The sequence below is a fragment of the Microtus ochrogaster genome (assembly GCF_000317375.1).
Source record: "Microtus ochrogaster isolate Prairie Vole_2 chromosome 6 unlocalized genomic scaffold, MicOch1.0 chr6_random_2, whole genome shotgun sequence".
NCBI lineage: Eukaryota > Metazoa > Chordata > Mammalia > Rodentia > Cricetidae > Microtus > Microtus ochrogaster.
Window position 1 is genome coordinate 471,289 of NW_004949095.1, and position 21,723 is coordinate 493,011.

The window sequence follows — 21,723 nt, forward strand, 5'->3', positions numbered from 1 at the left end:
TGTGTTGATAGACTTGAACCCAGATATTGAACAACTACTCTACCACTGAACTAGACCTGTAACCCCCTAGTCTTGTCTTTTCAGGGCCTCTAAAATTTTTTTAGATCAACAGAGCATATCTGTTCATTCAACATGATGAAGCTGAATATCTTCTAGGTTCTGCAACTCTGCTATGGGCTGAGGATACAGGGATATGTCAGAAGTGGCCTCCACCCTCTCGGAGCCCCTCTTCAGAGAGGGGTTCTCCTGAGAAAAAAGGAGCAGGGCTCGTCTGCCCATCCTTCCTCCCCAGTGGGTGCCAGGCATGGAAACCGGCCACGGTCATATTTTCGGAGAACAGTAGCAATCACATAGTTCTGTCTAGGTGGCAGGTGCCAGTGGAGGCTCCCCAGAGGAAGCGACATGTGAACCACCCTGTGAAGGGTGAAATTATTTTCCTCTGAAAGAGCATGATGGGAAAGAAGGAAGGTGATAAGGGGAAAATGTTAAATTTTGGAATAGATGGACACCCTTTGGCAGGGTAAAGACCAAGAGTAGAGGGACCCAGACATGAACTAGACAAGTGCCAACGCTTGACAGGGGTCTAGAGAGGTGGCAGAGGAAGCCGTAGGTGCAAAACATGACACTTTTTAGAAAAAGATAGACATGCTGAGAGCCAGGAGAGAGGCACACTCAACTAGGGAGAGAATGTGTCCAAATGGGTGGGCTGTTGTCAGCAACACAAGTCACAGACCAGAGTAGATAAGCCATGGGCTGGTGGCCAGGGTGGCCATTGGGTTGAGGAGCTGATGCGGCAGGTGGCAGACTGACGTGAGAATAGGACCAGGCTGTGCAGTCAGCAAGTGTTTGTCACAGAGGGGAAGAAACCTGGGGAAACCGAAGCCTGCAAGGAGCCGGCGAGCCCCAGAGGCGCCTGAGAAGGGAGTGCCACCCGTGGTCTTTGGAGATGCCCTCAACAGAAGGGAACTGAGGGAGATGTGTTGGCTGTCTGTCTGCCTGTCTCTGCAGAGTAGTGGACCATACCTGTGGAGAAGACAGACTGTGTGGGCAATAGGGAGGGAGAGGAGATGACCGAAACACGTACTCATGCTTTAAAACTATCTCTGCTTCCATTGTTTCTCTAGCTTCCAGTGAGAAGAACTCGCAGCCCTTTGTCGTCCTGCCCAAGGCCTTCCCGGTGTACCTGTGGCAGCCTTACCTCAGGCATGGCTACTTCTGTTTCCACGAGGCTGCTGAGCAGCAGAAGTTCAGCACGCTTCTCAATGACTGCATCAGACACCTGAATCATGGTAGGCTCAACCCGCGCTCCCCTAACAGCCACATTTTCTGAACTGCCTTAGTCAGCCATCTGCTACCAGAATTCTTAGAGCCTCAGAGGGGGTTGCCCTCGGGAAGTAAAGCAGGGGCCATAGGCAGTGAGCATGGAAAACAAGGAATCCAAAGTCTTTGCTGAATAGAGCGTAGAGCGTGGTGGCGGGTGCAGGCCGCCTATTCTAGAGACTGTCTCCTGGTTATTCACTGTCCTGGCCATTCGTTAACTGAATAATTTTTCCTACTCCTTTTCCCTGGCACTTTTATGTTGTTTGTTCATTTTTGGGGATTGTTTGGTTTTGAATACAGGGCTCTTGCTTTATAATACTAGCTGTTCAAATACTCACTATGCAGTCCTGTCTTGATCTCACCGTAAACCTTCTGGGTTAGTCTCTTGAGCACTGGGATTATGAGTTCTTGAATTTACCGTAAACCTCCTGCATCAGTCTCTTGAGCACTGGGATTATGAACGTGTACCACCGTGCCCAGCTTTCCTTGTTTTTTTAATTACACGCCAGCAAGAGTGTTCCAGGTAACCCTGGTAAAGCCTTAGTCTCTATGTCATTGCTCTCCTCGTTTATTTCTGTGTGATGTTTGCTCAGTTAAGATCAGTGGCAAGGTTCATTGTAGTCTAAGACTTGATTTTCAATTAGTGTTCCTGTCACTGTCACAGATGAAGCTAATGTTGTTTTACGTTTTGGAGGTTGTTCTCTGTGGTTCATCGGTCTTGTTGCTCTGGCCTGTGATGAGGCTGTGCATCTCAGCAAGAGGGAAGCAGGAGAGAGGAGGGGGCTGGGGTCCCATGATCTGCTGAAGGTCCTCAGTCATCTTCAGGACCTCCATCCATTGCTTCCCTTGATGCTACCACAAGCACACAGCTGGGGACCAAGTCTTTAGCACACAGCCCTTAGGAGGACTTACCCTAACCACGGAGGCAGTTCTTAAAACTTGAAGGAATGTAGGAATTGGGGGAAAGAATCTGATTCAAGGCCGGAGAGATAGCTTGGTGGTTAACCAGTGTTTGCTTCTCTCACAAAGGACTAGAGGTCAGTCCCTAGCACCCACTTTGGGGAGCTGACAGCTGCCTGTAACTCCACCTCCAGGGAGATCTGATGCCCTTGTCTGGCCTCTATGGACACCTGCACATGTGTGCTCATACACTCACACAGACCCACATATATGACTTAAAAGCAAATATGTGTTAAAACTTAACTAAACACAGGAGCTTTGACTCTACCCTTATGCAGTCTGATTCAATGTGATTGGTGGGGGGCAGGTTTTGCTTTTCTAACAAGCTCCCAAGTGATGTCACTGGCCACACTCAAAGTGGCACAGCTTTTTAAAGATGGCATTATTTTGATTTTTGGTATAGATTTACTTATGAATCCATCTGTTAAATAATTTTTTGCAGGATCTTTTCATTCCAGTGTGTCATTTCTGACATTTTTTTTTAAAAAAAATATGAATGCAGGTTTGTCCGGGCTTGCAGATAACTGAACTGTGTTCTTTGGCAGTTAGAGAGGTAGGCAGTCAAAAGTTACAGAGGGACTTAGTCTGTGCCAATCCTGTACAAGCGTAGAGTCAGGAAGCATTTGCTCTCTTTGGTAGTTTGAGTGCAAACAGGACGGAGGAAGTAACACACCCACAAATCCTGATTTGATAGCGAGCAAGGTTAATATGTTCAGGAGTAACTGGAAGTCACTGCCAAATGAGCAAGTATGACCAGATGATTCTAACCCTGAGGTAACTTAAAGATCTTCCAGATCATAATAGTGCAAACATGATACCCATCAGTATTGGCTGTGTGCAGAGTGATGCTGTCCCCTGATGCTGACATAGTGCAAAAGTGGTACCCATCAGGGCTAACTGTGTGCAGTGTGATGCTCTCACTGATGCTGACATAGTGCAAACGTGGTACCCATCAGTACTGGCTGTATGCAATGTGATGCTCTCCCTGATGCTGACATAGTACAAAAGTGGTACCCATCAGGGCTGACTGTGTGCAGTGTGATGCTCTCCCCCTGACATAATGCAAACGTGGTACCCATCAGGGTTGGCTGTGTGCAGTGTGATGCTCTCCCCTGATACTGACATAGTACAAAAGTGGTACCCATCAGGGCTGGCTGTATGCAATGTGATGCTCTTCCCTGATACTGACACAGTACAAATGGTACCCTTTAGGGTTGGCTGTATGCAGCATAAGCCCTGAAGCTGATGGGTTCTCTCTCCACTGGGTCATCAGAGCACTCTGGATGCTGTGTTTTGTGGTTTCACAGTCCAACAGTCGACAAAACACTCACCAGTCATTGTACGGAAGGAATTCAACACTTTGTTGTAAAATAGGCTTTGCAGTTGATAGTTTTACTCAACGGTAGGCTTAGGTGAGTATTTGAGCTTGTCTAAGGCAGGCTATGCTAAGCTGGGATGTCAGCCAGGTGTATTAGTTGAACTTTCAATTTATGATGGTCGTGTTGCAATGCTACCCCACCTTAAGATACGAGTACCTGTGTATGTGGAGTTCTGTGGACGTGCCCAGTAAGCACTTTGTCAAGTCCTGAGCAATACCTCCAGCTGTGTACAGAATTTAAGGTTTGTTTTGTCAGGGAGGTCTCTGAACAGGAGAGTATTGAGCTGAGTCATAGTAAAAAAAAATACCCCCCCCCCACATACTGTAGTTAATTTTTTTTTTTTTTGGTTTTTTTCAAGACAGGGTTTCTCTGTGGCTTTGGAGCCTGTCCTGGAGCTAGCTCTGTAGACCAGGCTGGTCTCGAACTCACAGAGATCCGCCTGCCTCTGCCTCCCGAGTGCTGGGATTAAAGGCGTGCGCCACCACCGCCCGGCTGTAGTTAATTTTATAGTGCACTTATTTTCATGTTTGGAGGTTTCCCCGAGATTATTAGTTCCACAGAGTGACACTCACTGGTGCTACATCTCACATCTCAGCCAGTTCTTGGTTTGTATGAATGTAGTATGCATGTATGTATGATGGATGGATAGTGTGTGTGTGTCCAACTATGTGCATGGCATGCATGTGGAGACCAGCTGATAACTTTTGTTATTCTCTTCTGTTACCACATGGGTTCTGGGGACCAAACTCATTTTATCAATCTTGGCAGCAAGTGACCTTACTTCCTGAGCCCTCTTGCAAGTTCCCACCTCTTGGTTTTAATGTGTGTGTCGATAGAGACTAATAAAAAAAAAAGAGATGTAACTCTGTTTTGCTACCGCGACTCCAAGTAACATAATATTGACTCTTAACTAGAGCCTTTATAAAAGCGATCCCCTTATTACTATCATGCCTGTGTCTTCCCAGAACTAGCTTAGTTTTCAGTATACTTAGAACCTCTGTGTTTGGGGTCTTGGTCTAGTAAGAACACACAGCTGGCACGGAACCCAGGAAATACAAAGCTGCCCTGAACAGAGAATGTGTTCTGCCCAGTCAAGGGACTTGCTGCATTCCCCATTCCTTGTACATAATAGGAATTTCTCTGGGGAGTTTTGGATGGTGTGTAGCCTGCATTTAGACACCATTTATGGAAGATCTCAGTCAATTCAGAATCCGGCTCTGCTCTCTAGGACGTTGTCAAGGCACGAAGACAATGAAGTCTAGTTATATTTCCCTGGTTTATGGCAAAGTCTTCAAACCAAAGACCGTTTGTTCCTCCACTGAGCCTTTATGCAGACAGTTGGGCACAGGCCATCATAGCATTACAGAGGGCAGCCCTTGGTTGTTGCAGGCCCATGAGCTCATGGGGGTTTTCCCATCTTGCCCTACCCCCTGATTTTTTTCCCCTTGTATTTGATGGTACAATGTACCACTGTTTTTTACTGAATCCCTTTTTCTGTCCCAAGTATCTACCTATTATTCATTGTATGATCTTGAATATGCTATTAAGGGGCTTCCTCAAGCTGCCAGTTCACTGTATTTGCTGGAGTTGTTCAGAAAGGGCAATAAGATACTGGCTGTAACTAGGGCCAGAGGCTCTAGGAGGCTGCTGCCACCGTTGTCTTCTGCCACAAGCAAGCAAAGGACTCAGTCTGCTGTTGTCATTGCTCCATTGGCTCTAAGGCCACTATACATTTCTGTTGAGAACTGGGTCCAAATGTTTGAGTACTTGAAATTAGCCTCTGTCAATCCCATAAAGGCTTTTAAAATTTTTATTTTTTATTTTTGAGATAGGGTTTCTATGTGTAGCCCTGACTGTCCTGGAACTTTTTGTGTAGACCAGGTTGGCCTCAAACTCAGAAATCTGCCTGCCTCTGCCTCCCGGCTTCTGGGATTAAAGGTGCACCACTGGCCAGCCCACGTGGACTTCCTATGATACATCCCCTAGTGCTCAGGTCAACAATAACTCTGCCCACGTGTTCAAAAAATGTTGGCTCCTAATTGTTCTAGATATTCATAACCATTCTGAATCCAGAAACACTGCTGTTGCACCTAAGAGGAATATGTATTTCGTCTTTAACCTTGACAAAGGTTCTATATCCTCTTTATATAGTATGGTTGTCTGAAGATAGATGAGATTAAGTAGAGAGATCTATGCTCCTTCGTCCTTCAGAGAGAGAGAGCAGTTGCTAAGACTGTTTTCACTAAGGAGCACCAACTGTACTGGGCAGTGGACACATGTCTGGTTTGCTTTTGTTCCTCTTTTTTATCTTTACAGAACATCACATTCCATCTCGATTTTATTGCGTGACATCTGTGTACAGCAGCTGCCGCCACCTGTCCATTTAGAATTCACAGTGTAGTTCCCAGTCCCTGGCCATGTCGGGTGCAACAAAGTGGGACTTATAGTGCCAAGATGTTCTGAGGCAGCTTTCTTCTCCAGACTTAGTTCTGTGCTTCACAAATACAGCCTGAACCCAGGCTGAGTGGACAGTGGTCATTATCAGTGCGCACCTGCTTCTCCGGCTCAGGCGATGTAGGACAGGGGAACGGGTTCCTGCAGGGAGGAATGGGATAATTGAGAGCTGGAAAGCAACATAGATTATGGACCATTAGAACTGAAGGAATTCTGTGAGCTGAAAGGCAATGATTCAGCAAGAGGAGACTAGGAAAGATAGGGAAATGGGCTAGATCCAGGCTAGAAAGGGGCTTTATAGTACGTATTAAGAAATTGAACCTTTTCTAAGAGTTGTAAGTAGGTAAAGGACCTGACTGGACCTGACCCTCATTTACCTTTAAGGGGTCACAGTGGCTGTAGCCTAAGCAGCATGGATAGGAGAGAGTAGCATTTTGTGGTGCCAGGAGGCCACTTAGGAAGTTTGGGCGAGCAACGACAGCCCAGTGTTCACCAGAGAGCACGAATTAGCGGGAAAATTCATAATAGAAAGCCAGAGTTCTTGCCCTAAAGGATTGGGAGACAAGAGAACATGGAGTAGATATTAAGATTATGCAGCATTACTGCATAAGTGGAGATTCTGCAGTGGAGGTAAATGCTGGCGCCCAGTTCAACAGTGCTGCTGGCCTGAAGGATGCCGTGTTAGTCTGAAGGACGGCTGCTACTTCACTGCACAAGAGCCTGTGCTCATTACATCATTAGGAACACTCAGGAAGAGGGGATTGTAGAACATCTGGGAACCATGAGGACCGTAGGTTGAGAACACCAAGAAGAACCCTGAGGATTTAGGCTAAGAGAACACTGCAATGTAACTAAGGACACCCTGAAAGCGATTCAATCACACGTGTAACCTCCAAGGGCTCTGGTGGTGGGGTGAGGCAGCTGGATGCGATGTTCTAAATGATTGCATTTTAGAATGGGTTCCTCTGACAGTGCTGTGTGCCTGGAGCGCTTCTCCAGAACTCCCATGTGAAGGCAAACGCTTTGATTAGATTGGATTTCGACACTTCGCATTGTTAGGTGTTCAATACACGTTGCTGAGTTAAATTGGATTTCAGAACAGAAGAGGATTTTACAATTCAAATGAGATGCAGCCAATCCTTTTATCGCGTTTATTTCCACACAATGCTTTATGTTCTGCCGCAGATCTCAGGTTCCTTTTCATCAACTTAATATCAACATGCAGCCTAGTCATACCTACACAGGAAGTTATTACTCGAGAGACTGCTGTGGGTGCCAATCAATTCTCACTGAAAATACTGAGTGATTTTTATTATGTAATATATGAGGACATACTTTTGAATTTGTGGCACCCATGTTTATGGACAAACAGATCTATGAGTTGGAAAATTCTATCTTATGCCTAACCAGTTTCTGGCCAATGTGCAACAAATGAACCATATTGGGAGATAAGCAAAATAAAAGAGACACAATTTTTATAAACAGTTCTCTGAATGCTTTTCCTTTTTGAAATTATAGAAATGTCTTCCTTTTCTTGTAATGCATAGAAAACCTCTAAGCAAGAGGCCTTATCTCAAAAACTGAAGTGGGAAAGTGGTGCAGGAAGACACGCACTGTCCACCCCAGCCTCCACATGTGTGTATATACATGAGCACATGCAACCGCAAGTGTGCACGTGAGCACAGGCAACCACATCGCTGCGAACCCCCAAATACGCAAGCACACACCTTTTATGAGCTGGGAACAAAGTGATTGGTAACTACTGTTTTCTACAAATGAGGCACCAGTTTCTTGTTTTAGAAGGGACGATCTTAAAGAAAACCCCTAAACTCATTCTCTATGTGCAAACCACTTCTGGAGTCTGCCTGAGCTTATCGTGTGACATGGGCAATACTCTAAAACAGCAGATGTTTCTCTTGTCCCTCTGTGGGTGTGAGGTCTTCTCTGAAGTCATTGCTTGTCCTCTTCTGGGCCTTTCAGGTTATTTAGAAGACCCCAGACTTGGGAAAGAACTTTGTGGTTTCCTATTCCATGCTTTAGCTTTTACTTAGGATAAAGCTTAAGTAGGGTCAATGTCTGTCAGTGGACGAGGACCCGGTGCTTTGACTCCTGGGCCTTCACATCTAGTTACTGACTCTCAACATTACTTTACAAAAAAGCAAGCCACCTTTTGGACATTTTGAAACACGACTCTTAAACTACTCTCATGAACTCTTGACATGGTCCACAGTAAAATAGATCTGGAGCTGTCATCTAAGGTCCTCGGAGACCTGGGATGCTGGGGTGTCTGGGTTAGTGGTACTATCTAAGCTGGCCTAACTATTCTGTCCTCTAGGTAAAAATAGCCAGATCATTTAGCTTAGATAGACCTGGAATATAAAGTATTTGATAGTATAGGTTGTATGCTAGTTAAAATTTTTATAGCTAAAATGCAAATGTATATGATTTTATACAATTTAAATTAAATTTTCTTCTGTATTTGAGTACCTGGGCTGGAACACTATAGATGTCATTGATGTGAAATATGACTTTATAATACTTACGCTTTTGGTTCTATTTAAATTACTTAGTGTTCTCAAAGCAATGTAAGAGCTGGAAGCAGAAGAAGGGACTTCCCCAGAGGCTGGAATAATAGAACTCATGCCTTTCAGGCATTTGGGTTCGTTATCCCAAAGCAGTCTTAAGTTTCTTAGTGAATAAAGCCTTGTTGCCAGGGAACTACATTTGAATACTTCTTGTCAAACACTGGTGTTTCAGTAACGCCAACACCCACTCCCTTCCCCCCTTCTTCTGAACATCATACTTCGGCACTAAATATGATGCAGTTCTACTAGTTAAGAGTTTTCAATTAGATTAATAATGTAAGCAATTAAGCAAGCAAAGAATTGATTGGAGTTAATTTATGCAAAAATTTAAAATTTGTATTGTTGAGGTTGGGAATATTCCAAAATCACTATAAAACTGCCTGTGGGGTAATTTGAGTAGATTTCAAGCTTTATTTATTTATTTACTTATTTTTTTATCTTAATTTGTAGTTGGGATGTGTTAAGTTCAAAACACAGTAGTGAGAGAGACCATGTGATGGCTGCTTTAATAGGTGATGACGCAGACAGCATCATGAAAGGATTCTGTTTGGCACACTAGGACTGTTTCACAGAGAAACCCTGTCTCAAAAAACTAAAAAAAAATCATCACTTAGAAGAATTTGGAGGAAATTCTGGTGGGGTGTAGAACGCTGAGCTGTGTGTCCCTTGTCCCATGCTGTGGATAGATTTGGAGGAGGAGAGAAAAGAGCCCCATCAGGAACTGTGGCTCATTCTATTACTTGTTTTGGGGTTCTTAAGCTAAACACTGAGTAAAAATGAAAGAATGCTACGGCATTTAGCAGGTGTAATGAGTCTTACTGCCCCCCTGAGGCTTCTCCCTGTCCTTCGTCACCTGTCCTCTGAGGGATGCCAACCTGGATGCTTGTGTGCTCTTCTTTGTGACTTACCACGTCTGAGTGACCGTCCAGTGTGCCTTCAAACTGTCTGCATGGACTCTGACCACGCCCCTCCCATGGTTTCTTTATTAGTATTCTGTCCCAGTACCTCATGCGTTATTGCCTGTAATTGTAAGCCACTGACTTCCAGTGCTAAATCTATTCCATTGTATTACCATGCTGTCATTTCTAAGACTCGGTTGGCTGTAAACAGGGACCTGGGCTGTTTCCAACATTGGTTTCTCAGAGTACCACTGTGAGTACTTTCCATGTGTTGCTTGTTTATAGGAATTTGATTTTTATTTTGTTTACTAATATCTTAAGGAGTCTGCTCATCTATGTTGACGAGTGTATTTGGCATGTATGTTTCCTGTTGGTTAATGTAAGGTCAGGCTTTATAAAATGGATTGGAGGGCTGGGCTTGTCGCTTAGTGGTCGAGCACTCGCCTAGCATGCATGAGGCCCTGGGCTGAATCCTGAGCTAACCGGTCTCCCTAAAGATAATTAGGGATGGTGGCACATGCCTTTAATCCCAGCGCTCGGGAGGCAGAGGCAGGCGGATCTCTGTGAGTTCGAAACCAGCCTGGTCTACAGAGCTAGTTCCAGGACAGGCTCCAAAAAGCCACAGAGAAACCCTGTCTCGAAAACCTCCCCCCCAAAAAATGTTAATTAGGGAATGTCCCTGCTTTTCTTCCCCTTTTTAATAATAGGAGGTAGTTTAGGTAAGGCTGGAGCTATTTGTATGTTTAGTGTTTGGTGGACCTAGCGTATCAGTGCATCTTAACTCAAGGCTCTTCTTTGTGAAGTCCTTATATATGTGTGCTGTGTCTTGATGGTGTGCTCTTCCTTCTACTCTTTACCTTCTCCCAGGGTTCCCCCCAACATATCTCCCTCCTAGCCTCTTGTCTTTATTTATTTATTTTAGTCCACTGAGCTCGATTAGTGCTGTCCACATGGGCATGGTGGGAGGCCACCCTCAGCTGTGTGCCCAGTCTTCCAGTGGCCGTCCTCCACCCAACCCCAGAAATTCCCTCTCAGCCAGCCAGCCACTGCTAATAGCTCCTCAGTCAGGGCTAGGGCCTTGTGAGCACCTCCTGAAGCTCGTCCTGAGGGCGTATTTGAAACCAGGGATTATATTTGTAAATTATTTTAGGACTATAACACGGTGAAATTCTGGGGGTAACCATTGTTTCTCTGTTGTCACACTGAAGTCTGCCCTCTGTGGGCATCCAGCTTCCATCACTGAGGCTAAAATGCTTGCTGTCCGCTTAATTGCTGTCCTGGGAATAATTCTATTTATTTCAAAAACATTTTCTCAACTGGGTGTGGAGACTCACGTCTATAATCCTGGCACTTGGGAGGATAGAGGCCGGAAGATCAAGAGAGTTCAAGGCCTGCCTCTGTTTCCTGGCAAGTTTGAGGCCAGCCTGTCTCTTTTGTTTGGGGTATTTTAGAATTGTAGAAGAACGTCTCAGCTGTGAATTTCCTTAGGCACTGGTAACTCTTTCAAATAGCTCCAAGCACTCGGGCTTCTGTGGTAGTGTCCCAGGGTCCTGTGGCTGGGTGACTTCGGCACTAGCAATGTGCCTCTAGTTTTAGAGGCTAGAAGGCTAAATCACGATACAGGCAGGGCCATTTCCTCTGAGGACAGTGAGAGGGGACCCACTGCAGGCTTCTCTCCTTGGCACTTAGGCGCTACCCTGTGCGGGGCTTCTATCGAAGATCCCGGGTTTCCGGCACCACTCGAGGAGGGCTTCTATCGAAGATCCCGGGTTTCCAGCACCACTTGCGGCGGGCTTCTTGACTGGCGAGGAAGAAACACCCACCACACACGAGGATTCTTTTCAGATCACGCTTTACTGGAGTGCATTTGGTTGAGGGAGAGCATAAAGCAAAGGGGGGCAGGAAACGAGAGAGCAAGAGAGAGATTAGAGGAAGACGCGAGAGATGCTAGGGAGAGACGCTAGAGAGAGAGACATGAGAGAGAGAGAGACACGAGAGAGGGCACAATGGCGGCTGCTTATATTGGGAATTGGCACATGGGTCGCCCTGTGATTGGCTGCCACCATCAGCTGACACCAGACTGCATCGAGAAAGGCCCAGGGACCCATATTCACTGCGCATGCGGGAAGCGGGGGACAGGCAGCTCTCAAAGGCATAGCCAAATATGGAGTTGTTTATAACCAGCAAGACAGGATGTGGTGCCATCTTGCAATGGCAATCCTGTCCAGCTCCCTGCAATCCTGAGACCTGCCTTTGTCTTCACACAGCATTTCGCCTGTGTCGTCTGTGTTTCTGTTCATGGCTGTGTCTGTGTATGAATGGCCCCCTCCTTCACCTTTGACACTTACATTTATTATATATCTATTTATGCATTTTTGTGTGGGCTGTGGAGGTCAGAAGAGAGTGGTAGTTGGTGCACTCCTTCCATGAGGGTCCTGGGGATGGAACTCTGGTCTTTGACAAGTACCTTTACCTACTGAGCCATCTTGCTGACCCCGAATTTCCATTTTGAAAACACTGGTCACACCAGATATCAGAGGCCTAGCCTATTCTGGAATGGCATCATCTTAACTAAGTATGTCTAAAAGGACTTTGTTTTCAGATAAAGTCACCTTCTGGCCTAAGGTGCTGTGCTTGGGAAACCACTCTGTTGACCCTCAAGGCCTGGCTGTGAGGTGGGGGCTGCTGTTACTTGCGTCCTTCTTGCTGTGCAGATGAGGTTGCTGCAGCAGCGGTTCCCACAGCTGGTTTAGCACAAAGTTTTAAACCCAGGCAGTATGAAGCTAGAGTGTATGCTCCTATGAATTGAAGCTTCCAGAGAAAAAGCCACACCTCTGCCTAAAGTTTTCCAGGACTGATTAAAATCCATAGAGAGTCCAATGTTGCAGGCCCAGAGCCATATCCTCTTGAGATGTCTCTAGTGCCTTCATGGCCATTTTTGTCCACCTTTGAGCTTCTGTGGTCAGTTGCATGCCATCAAATTGTTCTCCAATGGCAAACTTTGCTTGGCTTGTGTAAATATATAGCTGAGAATAACGTTGTGGGATGTATTGAAGGCATGGGGTTGAGAAACTCATAGTGTTCATGTATTTCGAGTTCTCTGTGTTTTAAATCAGTGGTTCTCAGCCTCCCCAATGCTATGACCTTTTCATATAATTCCACATAGTGTGCTGACCCCCAACCATAAAATTATTTTTGTTGCAGCTTCATAACTGTAATTTTGCTACTTGCTATGAATCATAATGTAAATATCTGTGTTTTCCAATGGCCTTAGGCGACCCCTATGAAAGTGTCACTGGACTCCCAAAGCAGTTGAGACCCACAGGTTGAGAACAAATGTTAACAGGTGTCCTTTACTTTGTTTTCCTGTCAGAACTTTTTTTCTGTTAACTGGACTTTTTGCCTAAGACAGGATCTCTCATAGTTCAGGTTGGCGTCTAACTCATTTTGATGTTCGGGTTACCCTTGGATCTCTAATCTGCCTGCCTCAACCTGCTGAGTGCTGACTTGTTAAGTAGATGCTTGGCCACTGCTGAGGTAACCTGCCTTGACCTGATTTTGTGTTTTAGTGATTTCTTCAGGAAACCAACAGTCACACTTGAGATCACCCCACATTGAGCAGTCAACGAGACACTATTTTATGGGGCTTTAAAAGGGAGCAGAGTTGGAGAGAAGCCATATCTTTTTTAATTTATTTATTTATTGAGGATTTCTGCCTCCTCCCCGCCACCGCCTCCCATTTCCCTCTCCCACCCCCGATCAAGTCCCTCTCCCTCATCAGCTTGAAGAGCAATCAGGGTTCCCTGACCTGTGGGAAGTCCAAGGACCACCCACCTCCATCCAGGTCCAGCAAGGTGAACATCCAAACTGCCCAGGCCCCCCCAAAGCCAGCACGTGCAGTAGGATCAAAAACCCATTGCCATTGTTCTTGAGTTCTCAGTAGTCCTCATTGTCCGCTATGTTCAGCAAGTCCGATTTTATCCCATGGAGAAGCCATATCTTAATAGCCACTTTGACACCTTACCAGGCCAACCTCCCTGTCAACTTCCTTTCCTGCTGGAGATTAGGGCGTGGTCTCTGTCAGAACCAGCTGGAGAAGAACTAAAATCTCTTCTTTCATGTGAACATCTCTGCCTCCTCAGCTCCCCCAGGGAATCAGATGAGCACACACTGCCTGTTCACTGCCCTGGCCATCACCAGTGTTCCACTGGCATGGTGCAAATGTGCCCTTCAAGTTACAGGAGAGGCAAAGGCTGGAACAAAAGAACTTTTAGAAAGGTTGTATCGAGTCTAGACCATTGTCTTACATTCTGGGGACAAAACAGAAATAAGGTCATGACCAATAGACAAAGCGGCATCTGTGGAGCCCATTCTGTCAATAGTGGGGAATTTATGGAATCGTTTTCTCCTGGTGCTGAAGAAGTGGAATGAAAGGAACATGAAATAGGCATGTCATTTAAGCCCATACCATCCCATTTCATGGCAATGCATGGCCAAGCCTGAGTGGTTTAGTTCCAGAGAACGTGTTGATCACTGCCTTGTCCTTTTTCGGTCTCTGCAAGGAGGATAATTGTTGATGATTCAGGGGCTGACAAATGCCTATGAACAGACAGATTGACTTCTGGTTGTTCTGGAAGAAGTGTGAAACTTCTGTTCTTTCTTCTGCAGATGCTTCATGAGCTAAAAGTTTCCTAAGGTGAACTGCCAAGGGTGGTTATAAATGTCACTGGCTCTCTGATAGTGTGATCGATTTGTACTGTTGTCTTTGGCTCTGATGAAGTTCAGGGAGACCCCCAGCAATGCTGAAACACTTGTCTCGTTTCTCTTCTCATCTCTAGTTTCACACTTGTGGTTTAAAATGAAGATTGTACTGTTCCCTTTGCCGGCCTATGGGCTAATGAAGATGTCTCTGGAAATATAAACCTCATAACTGAAAGGAAGGGAGCATATTTGAAATGGAAATACCATATAATAGGGGCTCACAATTGTGTTAAATGGATTGTCACGCTTTATAATCTTGAAAGTATATTTCTCATCATCTGACTTGCTATTCTCACTACTCTGTGCTTTCTTCTCCCTTTGAGCTAAATCTTAGGCCAGTGACTCACTTTGGATTTCTTTAACTTTCCGAAGGCCTTAGGATCTATGTGATTTCCTCAGGAGTCTGTTTTTAAGGATTATTTACATGTGAAGGTGTGTGCATGCATGTGTGTGTATGTGCTATATGTGGGTTGCATGTGGGTTCCTGCAGAGGCCAGAAGCTATCTTGAAGCTTGAGATGAGGACAATTGTGAGCAGCCTGACATGGGTGCTGGGAACCAAACGGGGATCTCCTGGAAGGGCAGCAAGTGCTCTTAACCTGGTGAAGTCACACCAGTTATGGGCCAGAGGTCTGATTCCTTCGCTAACCAGCACATGCTCTTGGGAGACAGAGTTCTTTCCTGACTACCTACACAGTGACCCGCCCATCCTACCCCCAACCTTCCCCATCACCCATCAGCCCTCCAGTCTAGACTTCTGTTTTACATAAAACAGTATTTCTGCATTCTTACATGGTTACCTTGTGAGAACCCACCTAAGTTAAGCTGATTTCTAAGATTGGGCAGGGAGAGTGAAGCACGTTTCATTGTGCCATCGTTTAAATTACCGAGTTCTTTGGCTGTACCACATGGAATGTTCCTTCTTTACATTAAAAAAATTATCTACATTGGATGCCATATAATTCTCGACAGTCACACTGGTGATCGTACCTGCTGTTGGTTCACAATAAATGACATCATCAGCAACAAAAGAAACCAGACATTTCTCCACGTGTGCAGGCTTTCATCCTCGTACCAAAGTGACCTCAGACTGTCCTGAGAGCTTTGCTAGAACTACAGCAAGGAAGATAACAGCTTCCACTAGTTCTGCCATATTCGGAGGTGTAATCACACCGGTTCATAGATCGCAACGACACATATCCTAAATGGCTGCCTGCTTCTCTGCACTTCCTGAAGGAATAAAACGGAAATGAAATGGTTTGCCATATGCATGATGACCTAATTAGTGACAACGTACTCGTTAACGTTGTTAGTCTTTCCTGAGCGTGTGTGATGGGACAACCCATGTCGACAGCAAGTCTATTCCTGAGACAGATTCACTGTCCTGTAGGAGCTGAAGTCCAGGCAGGTGAGAGAATTTGAGATGGCAGAGCCACCAAATGCTATATTCATCACACAATGCTATATTCATCACACAATGCTATATTCATCACACAAGCCTGAGCGTTTGGCTCGGAAGTGCCGACTCCTCTCTGCTGTTTGTTCAAGAGCTCAGAACGGGATGTTTGCATTTTTCCTCTACCCGTTTTTAATTCTTTTAAATTTTATTTATTTATTTATTTATTTATTTATTTATTTATTTATTTAACAAACCAATTCTGGTTCACCCTCTCCCCTCTCTTCCTGCTTCCTCACCTTTCCCCCACCCCACTTCCCATCTGTTCCTCAGAGAGGGTAAGGCATCTCTTGGGAAGTCAATTAAGTCTGTCCCATCATCTTGAGACAGGACCAAGCCCTTCCCTCACCCGCCAAATAAGGATAGGAACAGTTACTAAATGCTCACTGATGTACTGGGTGCGGAATACACTCTTTCGGTCTTCTTGGCAGTGCTGCACAGAAACAAGTTCAGCTTCTATTCGGAGACAAAATGAGTCTCATGGAAACTGAGACCATCAGTACCATAAGCTATTAGAGTTAAGCTTACTGACACCCAGATGCAGGTTGTGTTATTTTCTAGAATTTGTGTGGACAAGATTGAATTCTGTGAGGTCTGTAAACCAGGTTCGGAGATGAGAGGACTGAGAATATTTGGTTTAACAATGATTTATGAAGGGAAGAGTCTTCAAATATCATGTCTGTTAGAAGGATCCCTTTGCTCTGCTCCAAAGGCTGAAAGTCCCTTATAATCATAGGCAAGCTGGATTCTGAAGTTACTGATGCACTTGCTTGCTTCCTGGAATTTTATTTAATAAAAATAGAAAGTAGAGTCACCGTTTAAAATGGAGAAACCCAAATCTGAACTTAGTTAAAGCCCTTGCTGTCTTCTGTCACACACATCTTCAAGGAATAGCACTTCCTGAACACCAGTGGTGAAACCTTGGGTTGGCCCTCAATGCGCCAGACGAAGACAAGAACAGTCCCCATACTCTGAGTTCACTCAAGAGCATAATGTGAGTTATTCTGGAGAAAGATAAGGTCAATGATGGTGCAGGGGAAGGATTGGTCTCCATGTTCAAAGCCTTCATAAAGCAGAGAGCACTGGACACGTCAGCTACTAACACCTGCACAGATCCTGTGAAGAAGAGGAGAGATTGCGTCACTAAACAGGAAGTCCCTGTCACTCCTCAGAGGAAGCAAGTGCTCTTAAACTGACAGAACCTGGTGAGAGATGGAGCACTCACTGGCAGGAGGATGAGATGGAGGAGGGAGACCATGCATGTTAGTTCATCAGTTTTTCTCCCCATGGCTGTTGTTGAACTTCACAGGATACAGCAGAGAGGGGTGGGGGCTTTAGAGATGAACAAGGAGAGATCTTCAGGTCTCAAGCCGAGTCTAGGTGTGATAGCTGCTGTTGGCACTTCCACACACCTGGAGAGGAGGCTAGTCAATTAAGGAATTGCCTCTATCAGACTGTCCTGCGGGCATGTCTGTGGGAGTATTTTATTGATTGCTAATTGATGTATGAGGGCTTAGGCATGGTAGGCAGTGCCATTCCTGGGCAGGTAGGCTTACTGCTATATAAGATAGCTGAGCAAACCAGGAGAAGCAAGCCTGTGTTTCTTCTATGGACTCTGCCTCTGGGTTCCTGTCTTCGGTTCCCTCAAAGATGGAACCTGTAAGCCAAATGCCCCCTCCAAGTGGGTTTTAATCAGTGTGTCTCATAGCAGCAGAAAAGTAAAGAAAGATGGTAGGTGGTTTGGGAAAATGTGTTGGGCATGCTCTCATGTTGACTTTTTGCAAGAAAAGTCCAAGTAAATCTTACCATTTTCTCTTCTCTTTGAATGGTACAGTACCTGCAGGTGCTCCTGAATCTGTGAACAGAATGGTAGGGAATTGCATTTATGCAGGAGCAAGGCAGGATCAAAAGGCAGTAAACCTTAGGGACCTGGGGAGGAAAGGGACTCCCTCGCCTAGAAATCTGGTTGAAATCTTTGCCATTGACAATCAAGAATTCTAACACAGTTATCAACAGCCACCTAAGGCTTTCCCTCCTTCCAGCTATAAACCCACAATTGTCTCAGATCTCACCAGAAATCTCCCCTTTTAACTCTTGTATAATCCTACTGGCTCCTGGTTTCATACATACTGGTCCCATCCAAGCCACCTCCAAAGCTACCCTTTAATCTCACTTTCACAGAGAGAAAAGGTTTCTCAGTAACCCTCTGAGATGTTATTTAAACCACCAAAATGGTAACTATGGCTAAGGTTCAGACACTTAATTGGAACTCTGCTATGCTCCATTCATTCCCTGGGTCTTTCTTTCTATCTCTAATAAACCCCAATTCTTGCTTCCTACCGGCACGTCCTGAAGTTCTTTTGTGTATCAAAGTCAAGGATGCTCTTTCACTGGAACTGAGATCCTAAACGATTAAGAGAGCTCTTTGGGCTGCTGAGGGCCGGTGATAGCTTAGAGCTACAACTCCACCCCTGGCCACTAACAGATGGACACTTGCTTTCTAATGATACCTAAAGGATGCACAGTTGCGGGGCTGGAGAGATGACCCAGCTGTTGAGAGAGCTTGTTCCTCTAGAGTTCCAATCCTGGCATTCACATGGTGGTTTACAACTGTCTATAACTCCAGTTCCAAGGCATCCGGTATCCTGTTCTGACATCTGCTGATGCCGAGCATACATGTGGTACTCAGGCATCCATGCAGGCAAGACACAGATACACATGATACACATAGAATGATTTTTAATGAAAGAAAAAAATGCACAGTAGTAGGGAGAGAGGTACTTGTGCCTTTCTGATAAACTGTATTGCAGCACACAAAGTATGGTTAAATATGAAGGCTGACCTACCTACCTACCTACCTTCCCTTCCCTCCGCCTCCTCCTCCTCCTCCCTTCCACCACCAATAGTCTTCTGCCAACATATACTGACTGGGCATCTTTTTATCCCGAGCAATTGCTAGGTGTCAGGAATCCAGTTTGGGTGTTACTAGTAACCAAAGAGGAAACTAGTTACCATGTGCCAAGAAGTTCTGAGAGGGGAGTTTGGTTTAGACTGCTCTAGAGAAGGAATCTGTGAAGGAATTACATGGTATATTCGCCTGGAAACCTTGTGATCTAGTGCAAGAGTTGACGTGTGGGATCTGTAGGACCAACCTGGATGCCAGCTGTTTGGTGTGGAACTCAGCCACACTGTCTGCCCAGGTGTTCTTGCCTGCTTTTGTGAACGCAGAAAGTACCATGACTGGTAGAGCCTGAAATACTATGATATTTTGCCTTTCACAGAGAAATCTTGCTTACCTTTGGTCCAGAAAACACGTGAGAAAAAGAGCTGTAAGTCAGCTGTGGTGACTCACAATTAGAGCTCCAGCATTTGGGAGTCTGAGGCAGGAGGATTGCCATAAGTTCCAGGCCAGCCTGGGCCACAAAGTGAGGCCCTTGCCACAAAACAAAAGAAAGAAAAGAAGAAATACAGTATTTAGTTTGACCCAGGCATTTCTGGGCAGAGTGAGTCGTACACTTGGGAGGACTGAGACCTTAATGTGGAAAACAAAACCAAAATTAAACAAAAACCCACTTGGAAGTGGTAGTGAATCTCTCTTCATGAAGTGGACTTGACGCAGACAGGAGGCATTTTCTGAAGCGAGAGTACATCTTTCAAAGGGATGCTCTTCGTGTTAAGTGTTAGGCACGGTGGATGTAAGAGGTGTGTGCCAAGTCAGGCTATCTTGGGCTCAAATCTTGGCTCTAACACTAGTTAGTACGTGTGTGGCTCTCACTGTTCTTCACTGTCCTCGGGTCTAAGACAGGGACACTTAGTGCCCACCCGCATGGTTACTTTGCAATGGTTACTTTGCAAATTATATAAGATTAATATGAGGAAATCATTACAACTGCTGACCCATAGGTCACAGACATTATTACTAAGTACAAAAATAATTTTATAAAGTAACACTTTAGATTATATCCCACAAAACAATCACTGTTTCTGTTTCATTTTCCTATCCTAAACCAACATATTTTTTCGTGATGTTTAATCTCAGATAAAAGTGGTAGCTTGTAAACCATTCTAGTTTCATTCTGCTGCTGTAATAAAACACTGACCAAAAGCAACTCCTGGAGGAAAGGGCTTACTTGGCTTATATTTTCAGGTCACACACAGCCCATCGTTGAGGGAAGTCAGGGTAGGAACTTGAAGCAGAGGCCCTGAGGAACACTGTTTGCTGGCTCTCTCGTAGTCTCCTGCTTAGATAGCTTTCTTATACAGCCCAGGGCCACCTGCCTAGGAATGGCACCACCTACGGTGGGCTGGACCCTCCTGCAATCCCTCACACACATAGGCTGATCCGATTGAGACAGTTTCTGAAGTGAGGATTTCTTCTCAGGTGATGCCCTGCTATGACAAGTTGATAATTAAAGCTAATTAGCCTATAAATTACGATTCCTCAGCCTTTTGAAGATGATTTCATAATATTTTGAAATTTTTAGTATGTTGACAAAGTTATATTTTCTCCATAAGTTTGAGGTATTTGTCTCCGTGTCTCCCACTCCTGTTTGTTGGTGCTATCTGTAGGGAAGTACACACGCCACTGAAATGTTACTCTTGTTTACATTTTCCTACAGCCTCGGCTTTCTTGGATGACCACCACTACATGTCCTTTTCCTTGTCACCGTCTCAGGCTGCAGTTCTGACTTAACCGCACAGTTTAAGCTCAGGTCCTCTCCAGCTGACTCAGGGGACTTTGCTCTTCAGGGCTTCTTTTATTTTCTGTTTCCTGAAGTCTATACCTTGATGTGAGCACTCTGCCACCCTCTTCCTTCAGTTCACTCTTTCCTAAAGTTCTGGCTTTGATTTTGGGCTTGTAGAAGCATGTGACTGGTGATCGATCATGGTTCTAAAGGCTATGGGGCGATCTAAGGGCATGGGGTGACCAACGGAGGAGACTGACTGCTTTGCACCCCATCACTAATTGTTTCCTTTCCTTACCTGTATCTCAGTTTCCATAGCAAAGGCATTCTCACAATTCTGTCCATGGAACTGGCACCTAGGCCTTCCAGTTGCCTGGTGGGCTATGCCAACTGGACCCAGCACATGGCTCGTGCACTGTTGACAGTGTTACAGCATCATGAACATGAGCATGGCCAGGCTAAGAGAACAAGTCAGAGAGGGTGAAACAAAAAACAGGTAGTGGAATGTGCTCAGTTTCTGTTTTGTATCCTGTTGCCTGGTTTCCACAAGCTACAGAGCTGTTAGGGAAACAGAAATCCACCCCCAGTCCTCTCACCCGAGTGACTGTGGAAGGCATTGAACCCACCAGAGCTGGAAATCACCTTACACCTTACATGGTGTGCTTCGTGCCCATCATCTGGTAGGTGGGCATGGCGAGGCTGAGTGGTTTGCCCAGGGTCGTTGGTAACAGCAGTAGGCTGGTGCACGTGTAAGATGTACAAAGCCAAGTGATTTCTTTTGAGTCAAGTGTTCCCCTTCTTTGGTTTGTTTTAGTCTCATCTAGTATACATACACCCACACAGTTTATAGGAGCACATAACTCTGATCATATCATAACAGCTAGGCTATTTTCCCTCATTCTTTCCCTCCGTTCCTTCACAGGCAATGTTAAAGCCTATATCTTCCTCATGTTTTCCTGTGTGCATGCACACATGATAAGGTTTGTTATTTGGTTGCTGCTTTAAAAAGAAGATCATCTGATCCTTACTCTTCTACCTTGGTTTTTTTGTACCCAGTGCAGCCTTGTGGAAACCTCTTCTGAGTAACTGGCATGGTTCTAACTCATTGCTCAATGGATTATAATATTCCATGGCTTGTAGTATACACTGGTCAGCCTTGCTCCACACTGGTCAACCATGCTCCGCTCTGGTCAGCTATGCTCCACACTGGTCAGCCATGCTCCAC

The 21,723-nt window shown here is 45.2% G+C and overlaps 1 protein-coding gene across 1 annotated transcript in view; it reads left to right on the forward strand.

Annotated features, from left to right (window-relative positions):
- Nucleotides 1-21,723, forward strand: part of Fam129a (family with sequence similarity 129 member A) — a 161,260-nt gene that overhangs the window by 77,192 nt on the left and 62,345 nt on the right. The window contains exon 5 of the mRNA XM_005363854.3: nt 1,125-1,289. Coding sequence (XP_005363911.1) covers nt 1,125-1,289 — 165 coding nt within the window. The remainder of the gene's footprint in view (nt 1-1,124; nt 1,290-21,723) is intronic.